Below are 17,793 nucleotides of genomic sequence, written 5' to 3'. Positions count from 1 at the left end.
AACACTCTTGTGCCTCGGGCTTCTCAATCATCAAGTGGGGGCAGTTGTGATGCCTGGTTATTGGGGTGGTAACGTGAGTTTATTATGTGTCTGGTAAATAGTAGTGTTCAAAATTTTCAGTCATCATTATCTATCATAATATTTCAATGTGAAATTAAAAACCTATCTAGGCCAGGAGCAGTGGTTCATGCCTATAATCCCAGTGCTTGACCCAGGAGGCCAAGACAGGAGAATCACTTGAGGCCAGGAGTTCAAGTCCAGCTTGGGAAACAGCAAGAAAGAGGCTCTGAAATCTCTACAAAAAAATAAAATAAAATTTAACTTAAAAATTATCACTTTCCCCCAGTAAATTTTAAAAAATTATGTGGGCGTGATGATGCATACTTGTAGTCCCAGCTACTTGGGAGGCTGAGGTAGGAGGTCGCTTGAGCCCAGGAGTTTACGGCTGCAGTGAGCTTTGATTACATCACTGCACTCCAGCCTGGGAAATAGAGTAAGACCCTGTCTCACACTCATGAGAAAAGAACAAATATAAAAAGATTTATGAAAGCTAGTCAGGTCAAGCCTAGCCACCTGGAGTGGACTGTTCATTCAAAATTGCAACGGACTCCAAGGGAAGCCCTGCAAATCAGAATGAATATAACCACCATCTTCTCCACGCTCGGAGAGGGGGTCTCCAGTGTTCATGTACATAGTTTTAAAATTAGGGGAATAATACAGGGACTCTGGTTAGAGACATCCCATCACCACCTCCCGTTCTAACTGAACTGAATCAGACCTGGGGAAGGTCATAGCTATACAATGCAAGGAGGAGGGCTAGAGGCCACATCTGTGCAACACACACTCACCTTTCTCACCACAAGGCTTACGTGGGCAGTGGCTCCTTTGGCTGCTGGACTCCACTCACGGAATGCCTCTGACTGCTGTTTCTTGAATAAATGCCTCTTCAGGTTCTGCACTTTCTTTGGGTCACTTTTCCTGCTGGCTTCATGTTCCATGTCAAGGTGGCATTTGCTACAAGCGACACAATATCTAGGTCTTCCGGTTGGGTAATGTAAGATGGAGGGCTTTTATCTATGAGAATTTTCTAAGATTAAAGAGATAAAATTAACGGAGCAGATGTCATGCATTTGCAAGAATCATCCCAATATATCTTCTAATAACCCCAAGTCATAATTTTGACCATTCTAACCCAGCACATCCAGGAAAGAGGTTCTGAAATTATTCCCCCAGGAGAAGCTGCAGCAGAAATAGCCCACTAGCTCATGCTATCTGGAACAGTTGCCTTTTAACCACAAGGCCTATGTGGGTTACCCACATTGGAGAATGCCGATCCCAGCTACATTTCACCCTCGTGCTCAAGACAGTCAGTCTTGCCAGTCTTAGGGCAGTGGACTTCACTGCTTAGCACTAAATGCTTATGAAACCAAGGTCATGTGTTCAATCTCTGCTGTGTCCTGTTCCTAGCCCACTCAGCCCAGTTCAACAAAGCATTTGCTAAGCCCTGACGATGTGCCAGACTTTGGGCCGAACAGCAGAAATGCAAATATAAATATGGCACAGTTCCTGACCTTTAAGAGATTAGAGTCTGGAGGGAGATGAGTACATGCACAGATTGTTTCTGTAAAATGTGATGAGGACAAAGTATTGTGACTGCAGAGAAGGGACACTGGCTTCTCATCCTCGAGGTCCGTGCAGTTGGTGCTTGAGCTGGGTCTGTGCAGGTGTTGTACAGGCAGAGATGAGAGACGGGAAAGACAATGAGAGCATTCCACCTTAGGGCCCAGCATGGGCAAAGGCAAGGAGCATGCAAAGGCATGGTTTGCTGGGGTAGCGGCATGAAACAAGCAATTCAGAATTACTGAGGCACAGAGCTCAAGGTGGGAAGGGGATAGGAAGAGAGGTGGACACAAAACTGCGAACCCATGGGTGGAGAATCTGGAGGAGACAAGGATTCAAGGATTTTGAGCAGGTGAGAATGAGTATTGGTAATCAGACCAATATTTTAACAGCTCTCTTAGGGTTGAGTGCTATACGGACCTGAGGAGAATGTTAGAAAAAGAAGGGTTAGTTCGTAAATCACTGCACTAATCAGATGAGAGGTGATGGAGGCCCCAATTGAAGGCAATGGCAGTAGGGACAGAGTGAAGCTTGAGAAGTCAAGAAATGCCATCCTTCATCTAGTTTAAGAAGCACCTTTATTTTTTTCTGATATCATAATACATGCAGTTAATGAGATGGTGTTGATTCTTATGTTTTGTTCAAAAAGTGGTAACTCAGCAGTGCACCTTCCAGTCCAACCTTACAATGGCACCCCTTAATACGGAGAGAATATCATAATCAGGAGTTGGCTTGACAGGGTTCTTCACTGGTCGGATGTGTATGCTAAGGGAAAAGAGGAGTACATGAACCAAGGATGCTTACAATGACTTGCGGATTTCTGGCTTAGGTAAGATCATTCAATCAATGATGATCTATGGTCATTCATTCATAGATGCTTGAACAAGTTTTGTGTTGGCTCAAATGCCCTTATTCCCTTTCCTCTCCTCAGCTGAACTTTCAAAACACTTTACTTGCCCTTCTTGAATGTCACTTATATCCTTATCATGCATAGAAATCCTTGGAGTGCCTGGTCCCACACTGGAACAGAGGCTCTTGAGGATAAAGGCTCTCTCTTCCTTGCATGTGCATTTTCCATGTCTTGTGTATAGGAGGCACAAAGTAAATTTTTGATGAGTGAATAAATGAATGAAGAAACTAAATGAGTGCATAAATTGGGGACCCCACCATCCTCTTCATCACTTCCATCACCACGCCCATCAAAGGACAAACCAGGTAAAGTAGGGGTGACTCAGTACAAACCCAAATTCACTTGTGGAACACTTAGGATATATAGATTGTTTAGGGAATAGAGGGTCAGGAACATCATCTTCATGTACAGAGACTCTATCTCATCATTCCTACAAAGTAAGACAACCTATAAAACTCTGCCTGCTCTATCCTTCATACACGTTTATTTATCTAACTTTGAATGAATGCCCATCTTCCAATGTCAGCTCAACTAGTGACCCAGCTCTCCAACATGTTGGTACAGCCTCTACATATCTGAGCATTTTCCCACCCTAAAATGAGATCTCTCTTCCTTACTCACCCAGGATTAGTTACCTTCATTCTCCTTAGAGAGACATTGGCTTCAGCCATTGCTTTTACTCAGGAGGGCAAAATTTCAATGGCAAACTTTATTACATTAAACATGGCAATCATACTAAATGCCTGAAGAACAAAAGAGAAGTATGAGGGTTTAGAAGGAGAAGTCACCTTGGCTCTAAATCATTATACACATGGGGATTAAACTTGCTGAGATTAGAAATGGTGGCATTGTCAGAATGCACAGAGGAACAATGCTTTCATTTCATGGTTCAGAAACCATGGGTTGGCTGGTTAGAAACAGCAGCATCTTAATCTAGTTTGCTTTTGGATTTTCACCAAAATGGTGGCAAGTATATCCCCTTGTCTCTGTTGATTCAGAAGGGAAAAGGCCTGAGGCAGGCCACTAACTGAATACACCTGGCAATCTCCATCTACACTGCATCCTCATTTGAACCTGGACTATTCACTTGAAGCCCATGCAGATGTCCTAAGACACCCCCTGCTCTCAGTTCTTCGGAGGCATCTGACCCTTTGGAGCTAGAGCATCCATGTCCGTGCTACACACCACACCACAGCCTCAGGGAGGGAGGTGAAAGTTCCCGGAGGGACCTGCTTGCCTCTGGGGGAAGCTGAAGGGTGACCCCGGCTCTCCTGTTCCCAAGGCCTGGCCTCCACCCTCTGCCTCCCCATGCACCACACAAGGCTAGATTTGAGAGCCTTTGGTCAACTGCAATTCCCTCCGAACCACCCCCGAAAAAAAAATCACCTCTGTTCACTGGGGCCTTCCTTGCTGCACCCTGCCTAGTGAGTGGTTAATATTCTATAGCTCAATGAAAACAAGCCTTCTCCCTTCAGTTGGTGCTCTCCAATTTCATCTTCTCATCTGTCCAACTTGTAATTAGCAGCCTCTCCCTTCCCACCCATTTAAGAAATTAATAATACAACTTTCTTCATCAAATCCTAAGTGATCCTGCCTGCTGTTAAATGGGCCCCATGGACGGGGCCCCAGCTTCAACTAATCCTAGTCCCTTCATTAAGAGGTTGATGAAGGATGCTTCCATCACATCTGGTCCTAAATACATCGTCAAAGGAAACTCAGCTCTTCTAGATCCCAAAGGAATCTGTTGCCTGATATGACAGAGTACCCTGGGGCTGACCTACTCCTGACATGACCCTAGCAGAGGAAGGGACTGCCATCAATTTTGACTCCAAAGGACCCAGAGCTTTGCATTCAGGAAATTTGGTTTTGGTCTAGATTCCCCTAAAACATCACGTTCAAAAATATGAACTGCATGTGCTCAATTTGGTTTCAAATTCATTTGCTTGATATGTTACTGGAGAAAAAAGAAAATAGGTTTCTTTTTTTTTTTTTTTTTTTTGGTCTGGGATCAGAGAAAGCCACAATAATTGGGCAGTGTTGCATAGAGCCTTGGTGTATCCTTGCCATTCAGTCTGGCTTTGGGCTCACAGCTGGGCTGAAGGCCCTAGAGCAAGTGAGAGTGAACTGTGCGTGAGAGGTTGCCTGCTGAAGAACCAGAGAAAACAAAAGCAACTCACCAATAAATACAGGGCAGTCATGGGATTAAACAACACAGGGCAGTCCTGGGCTCCATAAAGGATGGCTTAGCAAGACCATTCTGGCTTTGCAAACGTCACCTCCTTCCTCCCCCAGTGAGGTCCCTGATTTTAGGTGCAATTCTTCCTCTACGCACTTACCCATACTGGCTTATTTCCTTCTCTCTCTCTCTCTCATTTTTTTTCTTGCCTTTGTTGACTTTTCTCCAAATACCTGGTTTAATGCTTAGCTGTTTTTTTTCTTTATTTAAGCCAGGAATCCTTTTCCCTCTAGCTCAGCATTTCTTTATCTTTGGATGTTGAGGCTCTTTGTAAAGAACTTGAACATCTCACATTCATCCCAATTTTCCCTCTAAGGCTTTCAATCCTCATTTGCCTGGCCCAGATGAGAATCAGGCTAACAAGGACAGCTAATACTTATACAGCACCTAAGAGCCTAAGATGGTTCTACACGCTTTATACAAAATAACTGATTCAGTCCTCACAATAGCGCTGATTGTGGCTACCATCGTCCCATTTACAGATAACAAAACTGAAGCCAGAGAGGCTTAATGATTTGCTATAAGTCATAGCTAGTAAAGAGCAGAGTCTGGATTTAAACAAGGCAGACCAGGTTCCTAAACCCAGACTCTGAGCCCAACAGCACCGCCTCTCCTAATAACTACACCCCCTCCCTCTGAGAAAATTTTCTAAACTCTCCTTCTTGTAGCGTAAATAAATAAAACAGCCAATTGCTTGTTTGGTTTCCATTTCTTTTTTTTTTTTTTTTCACACTTAAAATTGCATTCCAACATTAACTACGGACACTGCCCAGCCAAGGACTTGGGAAGAATTGCTGTCAGGCTCTCCTGGGCCCCTTGTCAACCCACGCACTTGTTTTTAAAAGCTGGAGGTGGCTGGGTACAGTGGCTCATGCCTGTATTCCCAGCACTTTGGGAGGCTGAGGCAGGCGGATCATCTGAGGTTGGGAGTTCGAGACAAGCCTGGCCAACATGGTGAAACCCCTGTCTCTACTAAAAATACAAAAAGTAGCCAGGTGTGGTGGTGTGCACCTGTAATCCCAGCTACTTGAGAGGCAGAGGCAGGAGAACTACTTGAACCGGGAGGCAGAGGTTGCAGTGAGTCGACACTGCACCATTGCACTCCAGCCTGGCGACAGAATGAGACCCTGTCTCAGAAAAAAAAAAAAAAAAAGATTGGAGTTGAAGTCACATCCTGTGGCCTGCCATGGTTGGATGATGTTCCTAATTCCTGTATTGAGCGAAGGTAGGGAGGGGCTTCACACCTGGGACTTGCAGGGGTCAGGGTGCAAAAGAGGTCTGATCCTGAGCCAGCTCTTATCACGGGTGCGACGAGCTTGCATCTCCGGAGGATGTGGCGGAGAATGTCAGCACGATGGCTATGGAGGACATGAAGGGAGCCAGGGCACAATTTCCGCTTTGGACAAATCCAGCTTTTTCCAGTAATTTTTCTTTCCCTTCTTTTTATGTCTGCAAAATAGAAAACAGTCCAAGGTGGTCTCATTTTGCCTGTCAAATGCTAGCATTATGAAATGTATTAGCATTACGCTGTCCTCTTTCAAATGAGTGCTCATGAGTCCTGTTGTGAAGTCTAAATGAGAGAAACCACAGAAAGTCCCGGGCACAAACCCAGCAGGTACTCAGAGCTCGGTACCTATCAGCTGCTGTAATTGGATGGTGTCCAATGCCCCTTCCAGTCCTGACACTCTGTGTCAGGATTCATAAACTTAGATGCCTACAGGGGCCAGGCAAGTACCGTCAACAACGGGAGTGGGAACAGGGGGAGGGAAGACCAGAGCGGGGCTCTGGAGCGCAGCGGTAATGGAGAGAAGAATCAAAGGGGCAGACCCTTCTCAGGGCAGGGGAGGCTGGCGCTACCATGAAATACATCAGGGACCTCTCCTAGGAGCCTGCTCCCCACCAATTGCAAGCACTGAAACAAAGGAAAATCTTGAGTTCCTTCAAGGGAAATTCTAGGAACCCAGCTAACCCTGAGAAGTAAATGAGCAACTTGATAAGCAAGAAGGTAATAGCCTGAAACAATAGCCAAGTTAGAGTCACAAAAATGTTTGGTTACCCTACAGAAACTAAAGATTCTGTCTTAACATATGTCTCTGAGTTGTGTTTCAGAAACCCGGACCCCCAGCCAATGGATCCGCTGGTACACAGACCTCAGACAAGGGGGAGCTGAGGACAGAGCTCTCACTGCAGTTTCGGTTCTAAATTTCTTCCTGAGGAACCTGAACAAGATCACGCCCACAGACCGGATCCAACACTCTTTTCTGCTAACTCCAAATCTTTAGACAAAGCTTCCCTTCCTTAACCAGGTACATATCAGAAAATCTTTAAATCTACCCATGATTTATAGGCTGCCTGCTTCAAGATATCCCACCCTTTTAGGCCAAACCAACATATAACCTCCACATACTGAGTTACACTTTTGCCTCTAATTTTGCTTTTCTGAAATGTACCCCTGCCTTTAAAAACTCTCGCTTGCAAGCCACAGGGGAGGCCAGGTCTTAAGCATGAGCGGCCTGATTGTCCTTGCTCGGCTCGCGGCAAATAAATGCCCTCATTTCTCCAGCGACAAAACCTCTGTGGATATTTGGCCCTACTGTGCCAGATGAGCAGACCCCAGTTTGGTCCAGTAACAACCAGACCATCAACAATTTCGAAGTCTGAGGTCCAGAGTTTTATTTATGTATTTATTTTTAAGACAGGGTATTGCTTCATCCCCCAGGCCAGAGCTCACTGCAGCCTCAAACTCCCGGACTCAAACAATCCTCCCACCTCAGCATCCTGAGTACCTAAGACCACAGGCACATACCACCACATCCAGATAATTTTTTAAAAATGTTTTTGCAGAGATGGGCTCTCCCTATGTTACCCAGGCTGGTCTTGAATATTTGGGTTCAAGCAATCCTCCCATGAGGTCCATATTTTTGTAAGACATCTCCCTAATTTTAAATATTGGGAACTAATTGAAATAACATTTTTTAAAACTGTACTGTAGGGGAGAAAGAAAACACATATGCTGCTGGCCTGAAGGCACCTGCCTGGAGTCCCAAGAATAGCCACAAAAACTCAAGAGCATTCTCCCTTTCCTAAGTCCAGAATATGTCCACCTCTCTGCAATGCTCACAAATTACATTCAAGCCTCCTTCCCTGCTGTTTCTTGTCCTCAACCCCAATTCCAGCCTCCTCTGCAAAAGCCCTTTCACATCGGCACGGGATAGCCATAGACATTCTAACAGAGTGATCACTAAGTGCCAGGTGCTCTGCTCAACTCTTCACAGGCGCTTTCTCATTAGATCGTCCTCACCGCTGTGTGATGAGAGGCTATTACTTTATGCCTTTTTGACAGGAGAGCAAACTATCCTTGCAGGTTTAGTAACTTGCCTTTTCAGTGATTGGGACAGAATTGGAGCCCACTTCTCCTGGGATCCAAGCTCTGCTATCCAGGTGCCCTTACTCAAAAGAACATCCAGCACCCCCTTGTCCCTAAGAGCACCCTCTTATCTCCACCTCCAGGCCTCTGCTCCTCCCTGAGGGGGTTTCCCCAGTTCTCTGTGCACCCCGATCCTTTCTGTCCCTTTGGCCTACCTGAAAGCCACCTCTGCCAGGAAGCTTTTCCCAGTCTCCCCCAATCTAGTGTGCTCCCCTGCGGAGCGTCTCTGTTTCTCTTGTGGCACTTTCCCTACCTTCCCCCACAGAACAACATGAATTCATGTGTTCACTCAGTCAAGATATTTGAACCTGATGTCTACTATATGCCTGTGGCTGGAGAATAGAGGAGTGAAAAGGGTCTGGCCCTCTTCCAGTGGAGGAGACAGAAAATAAAGAAATAAACAATTAAATAACTGCAAATTGTGTTGGGTGATCTGAAACACATGAGCAGGATGAAGTGATTGAGAGGTAGGGCATGGATCTGCTTGGCACTGCGGTCCAGAAGTCCTCTCTGGATGTTGAGAAGAGACCTAAAGTCGAGACAAAGCCACCGTAAACATCCAGCAGGAGTGCACTCCAGGCAAAGGGAACAGCGAGTGCAAGGATCCCGAAGCCTGAATGAGCGTGCTATGTGGCTCTAGAAACAGACTAAAGCAGACACCACTAGAGCTGAGTTACTGAAGCTTAGGGTAAATGTGATGATGTCTGAGAGGGCACCAGGGGCCAGATCGTGTTGGACCTAATAGGTCATATGGAAGAATTTGGATTCCCTTCCAAAGACCTACCTTTGAATCATCCAAGTGTGATAAGAAGCCACTATTTTCCAGCAGAGGAGGAAGAGGATCTGATTGACATTTTTTAAAGGTCACTCTGACTGTTGAGTGCACAGTGGATTTCAGGAGAGAGGGGGAAGGCAGGGGGAGTGCCTAGAGGCCTTGCCGTAGTCCAGGAGGGAGAGGATATTGGCTTGGACTGGGTGGGAGTGGAATGGAGAGAAGCAGATGGCTTCCGGATATACTATGAAGGTAGAGCCAACAAACTCGTGGCTATTTTTGAGCTCAGTTATCTCATCCTCCCTTATTCGTAAAAGCAGAAACCCTTTTCCATTTCATCTGTGTAGCTCCCATGGCCTTGCACACAGTAGGAACTTGATATACATTTATTGAACTAAATTGACGAGTTAAATTGAGTTAAGTTGAATTAAATCAAATGGAATCAACTTTAATCAAATCAAATTAAATTGCACTGAAGTGAACTCAGGAGTGTGAGGATGTGTTTTTGGGTCTTCTAGTGCTGCTAGGGTCCTAACCTGGGGCACTTCCTTTGACCAGCTCAGAAGCAGATTCTCTACAGCCACTCCCTAGAGTACAGATACACAGCTTTGGCCCAATTCCATGCTGGTGCAAAAGTGTAATTGTACATTCAGAGAATCAATTGTGACAGTGGTCCAGATCATTAGCTGGTGAACCACCTGAGTCTATGTCAGCAATTATGTTAATGTCCCTGCAATTAAATTTGCATTTATATTTGATCAAAATAGATTCTATATCAGCTTTAAAAAACAAAGCTACATGTGCATCTTCTCATATCTGTCCAAGGAATGTTGAGTCAGTGGACCATTCAAACACAAGGACGTTGCTGCAGGTGAAGAGGTCTGTGTAACGCTGGGTGTGTGAGAGCATGTGTGTATACAAGTCTTCTAAGTCAAGGAAATAGCTGGAGACAGCTTTTTACCTGCTCACTGTTTTAGTGGATTATTTTTACTAAAGGTAACTCGCCAGAACCAGGATCCACATGTCCCAGGAAAGAGAAACCATATGTCACTCACCCTTGGGTTCACCAGAACAGATGCCTGGCTCTATTATTAAATCTCCATAATCCTTCGAAAAATCCTTTGACCTGCAGAGCAGCTCAGAGTGTCCCCTCAGCCTCCTTCTGGAACACCTGGCCCTGGGAACCTTAAGAACCCCTTAGAAGAGCACATTCTACAAGATAAGTGGTTTTTAAAGCAGCTATTTCTGTCCTACCTTGGATAGTGTTGGTAAAAGATTTCTCCCAGGCATACATTTTGATTGCTTGATGCTGATCAGAAACTCATTCATTGTCTGAACTCCTTGTCTGTCACCAAAATTGCTGACCTTCGGAAAGCTGAATTGAGCTTGGCCATAAACATCTGAAATCAAGGTACAAACACTGTTTTCAGAGAGAACTGCTGAGTTGCACCTGGCCTAAAAATCCAGAGATGGGAGTGTAAGTGCCAGGAAAAGTTCTAAAGGAAGTTGGCTTGAGATTCTCAGCCAAATCTTTCCCTCCCTTGAGTTGTGGCTGCTGATGCTGTCTGAGGGGGGTCAGGCAGGTGATATAAAGGCATGAATTGCAGGACTAAGGGGAGTGCTGCGGGCTTTGACAAACTGAAGAAGCATTCCCCTTCCTGGAGCATTCAAATTCAAGTTTTGTAAAAAACTTCACTGTGGCTAGGTGCAGTGTTTTGTACCTGTAATCCCAGCTACTCAGGAGGCTGAGGCAGGAGGATGGGTTGAGCCCAGGGGTTCAAGACCAGCCTGGGCAACAAAGTGAGACCCAATCTCTACAATGTTTTTTTTTTAATTAGCCAGGTACAGTGACATGCATCCGTAGTCCCAGCTAGTTGGGAGGACTGAGTCAGGAAGATTGCTTGAGACCAGGACATTGAGGTTGCAATGAGCTATGATTGCACTACTGCACTCCAGCCTGGGTGACAGCTCTGTCACCAAACAAAAGCAAAAACAAAACTACTCTGTTCCAAAGGAAGTAAATCTGTGAGTACAAAATGGGGCACAAGCTTTAGGTCCATGCGCCAGAAACGCAGCCTTCTACCCAATTCAGTGAAAGTGTGTGAAATGCAAATATAAAATAGCTAGAAGTGCACAAGCCTGTCGTTACCTGAATAACTATGCATAGGACATACATGGTTATTGCTGTGAGAGCTGTGGGCCCCGGAATGAAAAAGGCATCCTGCACAAAAGGCCATTAGCATCAGGATGGTGGCTGGCAAGAGACAAAACAAGGCAACTTCAAATAAGGAATAGCTATTGCTTGACAGTATATTGAACACCTGGAAAGAAAAGTGCATGGGTTCAGGTTTGGAAGAGTCAGTCAAACATTTCTTCAACTGAAGACTTTCAGACTGGCTGAGGGGTTCTAGGCTCTAAGGCAGGAAGGGGTCACTGAGGACCAATATGATGAGTTTTATGGGTTCTGGTACGATTTTGGAGTGGCCGGTCTTTTAAGGCTGAGAATCTCAATGCAGAAAGACTTGAAGCATAATGTTACCATCTAGTAGCATAATGGAGTTTCACCCCTGCTCCCGCTTTAGAGTTGTCAGCCCCTAAGAAGCGAAAGAAGTTGCTTCTCTGGGGGCTCAGTGGTCAAGGCATTAGCCTCCAGCAGCTCCCGGCCAAATAAAAAGCCACTTCCTTTCTCAGTTCGTGTTTGAGAGGTTTGTCCTCCGCCAATCCTGCTACATGGATGAATTCTTAAAGGCAGCCAACTCCACCTGAAAAGCACCCCTTCTTCTGTTCTTCCTCCTACCACCTGTCTGAAGCGTGGCTGGGATGGCTGGGTCTCTGGCACGTCCTTTTGAACCATTATGAATGCCATGTACAAAGACAGTGATGAAGAAAGGCAGAATGATCTGGAATCTCCTGTGCCAACCCTGCATTGTTCCCTTCTAGATTCCTTTTACATGGGGTGAAATTAATTCCTTTTGTTTAATCCACTTTATTTTGGGTTTGCTATATGCAACTGAATCTAATCATAATTAAATGCTTTAAGTTTGCTAAAAGAGCAACTGTAAGAAAGAAGCAAGTCTTTTATCTTACCCCACACCACCTGGGGTTCCCTTGATTAGGGAGTGTGTGTGTGTGTTTGATAAGCGGTAAGAATTTTATTGCCAAGGATTAAGAGCTTAAGAAAACGTCAGCTCTGAAGTCCAACAGACAAGGTCTTCATTGTGGCTTTGGCATCCCCTACGCTAACAGTTGGGATTATTGGAGCCATCAGTCCATCCATTTTATTAAATGCCTATAGTGTGCTCGGTACTGCTCCACTGTTCCCATTGACCATCGAAGCAATTGGATGAAGTACCCCTGAGCCCTGTTCCAGCTGGAACTAGGAAGCCTCTCCAAATTCTCCAGCCTGAACGGAGCCCTCCTCTCTCTGAACTCCTCTGGTGCTTTGTGTCTCCAGCACCTCACTTAGCCAGGAGTTGGGACATGACGGACAGGTCATAGTCAAACAAAGGGAAGGCAGGTGCTCTATCCAGGACCCAGATCTCACATGCACTCAAACCACTCAGGACTCCTTTTCTAGGCCAGCTTACCTCACCAACAGAGATGTGTGTCAATGTCTTGAGGGACACCAGGTTTTCGAAAACCAGGGTGGAGAGCACCACCTCCAACCAGACAGCTGTGCGGTAGTTGATGGCCTAGGCAAAAGCTGAAAGAAGCCTTTGGTAAACTCGGTGGCAACAAGGGCTATACACAGGCCACTGACAACCCAGACTTTTCCAGATGCTCTCTCAGTCAGCTGGAGGGTTTTGTGAATGAAAACTGGCTGTAAAATAGTGTGATGGGGAGAGGAGAGGGCCACTGAGGGCTGAGGCTGGCATAGAAGGCCTTAGATCATGGCAGCAAGCTGACTTTAGGAGGCAAACTTTTTAATTAATTTTGGTGGCTGCTGCTGTGCTTGACAAGGATTAGCTTTATGAAAATTCGCCCCCAAGGAGCGCAAAGATAATCACAATGCACTAAACCCACCAGCTGGTAGAGAAAGTAACTAATGACATTCTGTGCCAGGCTGGAGACCTAGCAGGCAAAGCAGAAGAAGGGCCACCCCTCTCACTGGCCCTATGGTTTTTGTGATGATGCACGTGATATTGGCCACGATGTTCATCAACAAGCGAGTCCTCTGGAATTTCCAGACCATATGGCCCAGAGAGGCCTTCTCAGTACCTATCCTTTCAACCCAAAGGACTAGAAATCTGCGATGAAAAAACAGGAAGCATAAAAGGGATTGGCACCTCCATGTGCTGTTTGAAGCTACTCTGTTGGGCATGGTCTTGCAACGGTGCTCAGCACAGCCCTCCTTCCTGGCAGTGGTGCCTTCCAGCACTAGCTCTGCTTTCTGCTTTTCCTGACTTGGGAAGGGCAGAGGGTAATGCCTAGACACAAGCTGGTATGAGTGTGGCATCTTGGTCCTTGCCAGCCCTTCTTTTCCTCTGCCTATCACTCATCTCTGCCACAGTATCAGCTCTTATAAGAAGACAGAGGCAACAGAGAGGTCAAGAGAAAAATCTTCTCAGCGCAGCGAGGACATTGTTCATTTCAAAGATCTGGAAGAAGGCCAGAGAGACAGGAGTGTGGTGGGCAAAGGGGAGGGGCTGTCGGGACAGTGGGAAGTAAGGCAGAAACTCTTGGGACCTTGGGGGACTTCACGGGACCTAGGGAAAACCTCAAAGCCCTTCCTTCATTCCAAAGGCAAAGGAAGCCATTACAGATTTTTAAACCAATGTGACAATATCATTTTGCACATCTAAAAGATCAATTGGCTGCTATGAAAGTGATGGATGATGGCGTGAGACCACAGCAGGAGATTGTCAGCCTCCAGGTGAGAGGTGGCAGTGGAATTAAAGAAAAGCGGACGGAGAGCGACAACAGGGCTTACTGATGAATGAGATGTGGCAGGAAAGGTGAAGGAGGTTCAAGGATGGACCCCAGTTTTCTGGCTTGGCCAACTGTGTGAACAGAGTTTATAGAGACGGAGATGAGGAAAAGCAGAAGAGGAGAGGAATAGTGTCAGGTTGGGGCCCTGGATCAAGAATAGGGCCAGCTTTAGACAGGAGATGCTCATGAGGCACCTAAGTGCAGTTGTCCCGTCGGATGCTGGGTACGTAGTTTCAGAGTCTGGAAAGGGGACGTGGCCTGGAGACAGACATGGACATGCTACTGCGGGAGTCAGCGTGTGTTTGGTGTTTAAGCCTTTGAAGTGGAGGGGTCCCCTAGGAGCATAACGCAACATGGGAGAGACAAGGATGTAAGTGGATACTGGGTAAATGGGAGGAAACATTAAGAACAGATGGAGAATACCGGCCAGAGAGGATGGAAGAGAGCCGGCATACCGCAGACGCCACTCCAGTCCCTTTCCCTCAGTGCTCCCCGGCAACTTTCTTCAGGCGGTAGATTTTAGAGTTTACCACTAGCTGAGATTTCTTCGGGGCACAGCTGAGGAGAAGCACAATTCTAGAAGCAATTAGGAGGCCATGACTAACGCTCCCAGGACTTCTCCATTCTTTCTATTATATAGATAATCAGAACCACAGAGTTCAATGTAGCTGCTGGGAAAAATGAACTTGATGTCTTTGTCCTAACATGGAAAAGCCTTCATAAACTCTTAACTGAAAAGAGAAATCTGATCAACAGTTATGTAGTATGCTTCATTTCTGTTTACATTAATATAAAACATGACCTGTGAGTGAGGAGTAAGAAGAGGTATTGATCTGAAGAAGACGATGGCAGCCCAGGGTGTGTTTAACCAGAGGAGGAAAATTCTGGACGGAGCCACGCTGACATTTTCACAGTGCTGACCTCCAGGGAGTATAGCAGCAGTGTGGGAGAGATACTTCTATGGCTTAACCTTCCGCTGCTTCCACATTTTTATAATGAATATGAATTAGGTTGGACAGATGATATTTACATTTTTACAGGTTAAAATTGTCAAATATTGGCAGTTTCATTAGAATCAATCTAAATATATTTTGGTTTTTTTTTGTTTGTTTGTTTGTTTGTTTGTTTTTTGAGATGGAGTTTCGCTGTTGTTGCCCAGACTGGAGTGCAATGGCACGATCTCAGCTCACCGCAACCTCCGCCTCCTGGGTTCAAGCAATTCTCCTGCCTCAGCCTCCCGAGTAGCTGGGACTACAGGCACGCACCATCGTGCCCAGCTAATTTTTGTATTTTTAGTAGAGGCGAGGTTTCACCTTGTTGACCAGGATGGTCTCGATCTCTTGACCTCGTGATCCACCCGCCTCGGCCTCCCAAAGTGCTGGGATTACAGGCTTGAGCCACTGCGCCCAGCCTTAAATATATTTTGTAATATAAAAGTCCAATAATGATTTTTTAAAGTAAAACAAAACCTGATGCCTAAAGCTGCATGCTCGTCAAGTGGAGTCTGACCAGCACAGAGCAAAGTGAGATTCCAGCCACCTCTGTCCTGATGCAGTACCCCTGCAAACCAGCTGCAGCCCAGCCAGAAGGGTCCTGAGCCTTATTAGGCCATAGCCCTCCAATGAATCCCCTCTCCTCGCTAATGCCAGCTAATTCCCATCTCCCCATAACCCGAGCCAAGAAGTTCATGCAGTCCAGTCCAAGTCTCAGAGAAGAGTTACCAGCAGCCATGGGTGTCATTTTCCACATTGGGAAAATTGTGGAGCACACAACTAGGGAGCACACAAAAGAGCACACAAAAGATACAGGACACTTCCCTAGTGTGGGCTTCTCTCCTGAGGTAACTGATAGGGTTTGGCTGTCTCCCCACCCAAATCTCATCTTGAATTATAGCTCCCATAATCCCCCTTGTCATGGGAGGGACCCCATGGGAGGTAATTGAATCATGGGGGCAGGTTTTCCTGTGCTGTTCTTGTGGTAGTAAGCCTCATGACATCTGATGGTTTTATAAAGGGCAGTTCCCCTGCACATGCTCTCTTGCCTGCCACCATGTAAGATGTGCCTTTATTCCTCCTTCGCCTTCCACCATGATTATGAGGCCTCCCCAGTCACATGGAACTGTGACTCCATTAAACCTCTTTTTCTTTATAAATTACCCAGTCTCGGGTATTTCTTCATAGCAGTATGAAACTGTACTAATACAGTGACCCAAGCAAATCCTGGTACCTTTGGACATTGTGGTCGGATGAGTCATATGTTGACAACAGGGGCAGAGTGTCCACAATCAGCTTTTGCCAGTAGCTTTTCTTCACCACCAGTGTGAACCAGGAAAATGTGGTGAAGGAGAGCAGCCCCACATTATCTACTGGGTTGGGTGCCAACCTGCAGACAAACAAGACACTCAGTGTTCCCCACATTGGGGTCGTTGCCCCAACTCTCTCTGGCTTGAACTTGTATCTACAGTAACAACCACAGTGGCACTCAGAAGCTGTGAATTGCATTCATTATGTTCATTAGCCTTTTGAGCAGTGATGTGCTGGGGCCAGCTGGTGAGAGCCAAAATGTTAAATTTTTGGGAATTTGCTATGTTGCCTAGTAGAATCAGGCCCCTCTGCTCATAGCAGTGACACTGAGGCCACACAGGCACTTCTCAAATCAGCTGTTTATAAATAATCACTTCTCAAGTAACTATCTGCCTCCAAGTTCTTGAACGAGGCCCTATAAGATATTCCATGTGGAATATCTTACTACTCCCTGGACAAGCTGTTTATTCCTCCTGCTTTTTAGTTTTTGTATTTACTGCTGCCACAACCTGGAACCATCTAGTATCCCTTTCTTCACTTGACCAATTTCTGCTCACATTTCCTTTTCTAGGAAAACTTTCCACATACTTTTTCATTTCCCCAAACAAACTGTTGGCTTCATGTTTGTCTTGTTCAAAGCTGTATTTCCAATACCTAGCACAGTCCCTGGTACATAGTAGATGTTTAATAAGTATTTATTGAATGAATGAATAATAATAAGTATGGGAGACATCTAAGATGAGCTCCTCCCCTACAGAAAGTAAAAAATAAGCACATAGTAACACACAGCAAAATATAATTATTTTCAAATAAAGTATGGAATGATACACAAATAACAAACTATAAATTGTAACATTGTGTTAGCCCTAGAAAACTACTTTTTAAAAAGGATTAAAGCTAAGAAGTCAGTCAAGGAAATAAAATAAAACATTAATAGTAGATTAACCCCCACCCCCCAAAACAGACAGGCAAAAAGGAACTGAAGAATAAAAAACAAAAGGAATAAATAGAAGACAAATATTAATAGCAAGTCAATAGACTTAAACCCACCATATCAATAATTACATTAAATATAAATGAACTAAAGATTTCAATTAAAAAACAAAGATTGTCAGACTGAATATAAAAACAACATCTGCTGGGTACCAGATGTGTATTTCAAATATAAAGACACAAATAAGCTAAAAGTAACAAGGCGAAAAAGGAATACCATGTTAACAGTAGAAAGTACATACAGATATTTATATATTTATGATCTTAGGATAGGGAAGAATTTTTTAAAGCAAATTTTTAAAAAATGTCTTAAACCAAAATCTTGATAAATTCTAGTACATTGAAATTACAGATGTCCATTAATCAGAAGACATAATTTGTAAGAGAAACAACACACTGGTACAGATGTGACCCACTTAACTGTAAAGAACTAGTATGCAGAATTTATTAAGAATTCTCGGCCGGGCGCAGTGGCTCACGCCTGTAATCCTAGCACTTTGGGAGGCCGAGGCGGGTGGATCACGAAGTCAAGAGATCAAGACCATCCTGGTCAACATGGTGAAACCCCGTCTCTACTAAAAATACAAAAAATCAGCTGGGCCT

The 17,793-nt window shown here is 45.1% G+C and overlaps 1 protein-coding gene across 1 annotated transcript in view; it reads right to left on the bottom strand.

The window, feature by feature from the left end:
• Nucleotides 1-17,793, bottom strand: part of ABCC12 (ATP binding cassette subfamily C member 12) — an 86,133-nt gene that overhangs the window by 53,001 nt on the left and 15,339 nt on the right. The window contains 15 exon segments of the mRNA XM_017530061.2: nucleotides 849-994; nucleotides 997-1,087; nucleotides 3,166-3,273; nucleotides 6,070-6,104; nucleotides 6,107-6,194; nucleotides 6,196-6,215; nucleotides 10,220-10,267; nucleotides 10,270-10,305; nucleotides 10,308-10,365; nucleotides 11,115-11,184; nucleotides 11,186-11,286; nucleotides 12,553-12,671; nucleotides 12,674-12,785; nucleotides 13,074-13,212; nucleotides 16,121-16,276. Of these exon segments, the coding sequence (XP_017385550.2) occupies nucleotides 849-994; nucleotides 997-1,087; nucleotides 3,166-3,273; nucleotides 6,070-6,104; nucleotides 6,107-6,194; nucleotides 6,196-6,215; nucleotides 10,220-10,267; nucleotides 10,270-10,305; nucleotides 10,308-10,365; nucleotides 11,115-11,184; nucleotides 11,186-11,286; nucleotides 12,553-12,671; nucleotides 12,674-12,785; nucleotides 13,074-13,212; nucleotides 16,121-16,276 (1,327 nt within the window).

The sequence above is a fragment of the Cebus imitator genome, unplaced genomic scaffold, assembly GCF_001604975.1.
Source record: "Cebus imitator isolate Cc_AM_T3 unplaced genomic scaffold, Cebus_imitator-1.0 Scaffold63, whole genome shotgun sequence".
Taxonomy (NCBI): Eukaryota; Metazoa; Chordata; class Mammalia; order Primates; family Cebidae; genus Cebus; species Cebus imitator.
This window is presented reverse-complemented; position numbering and strand designations above follow the sequence as displayed.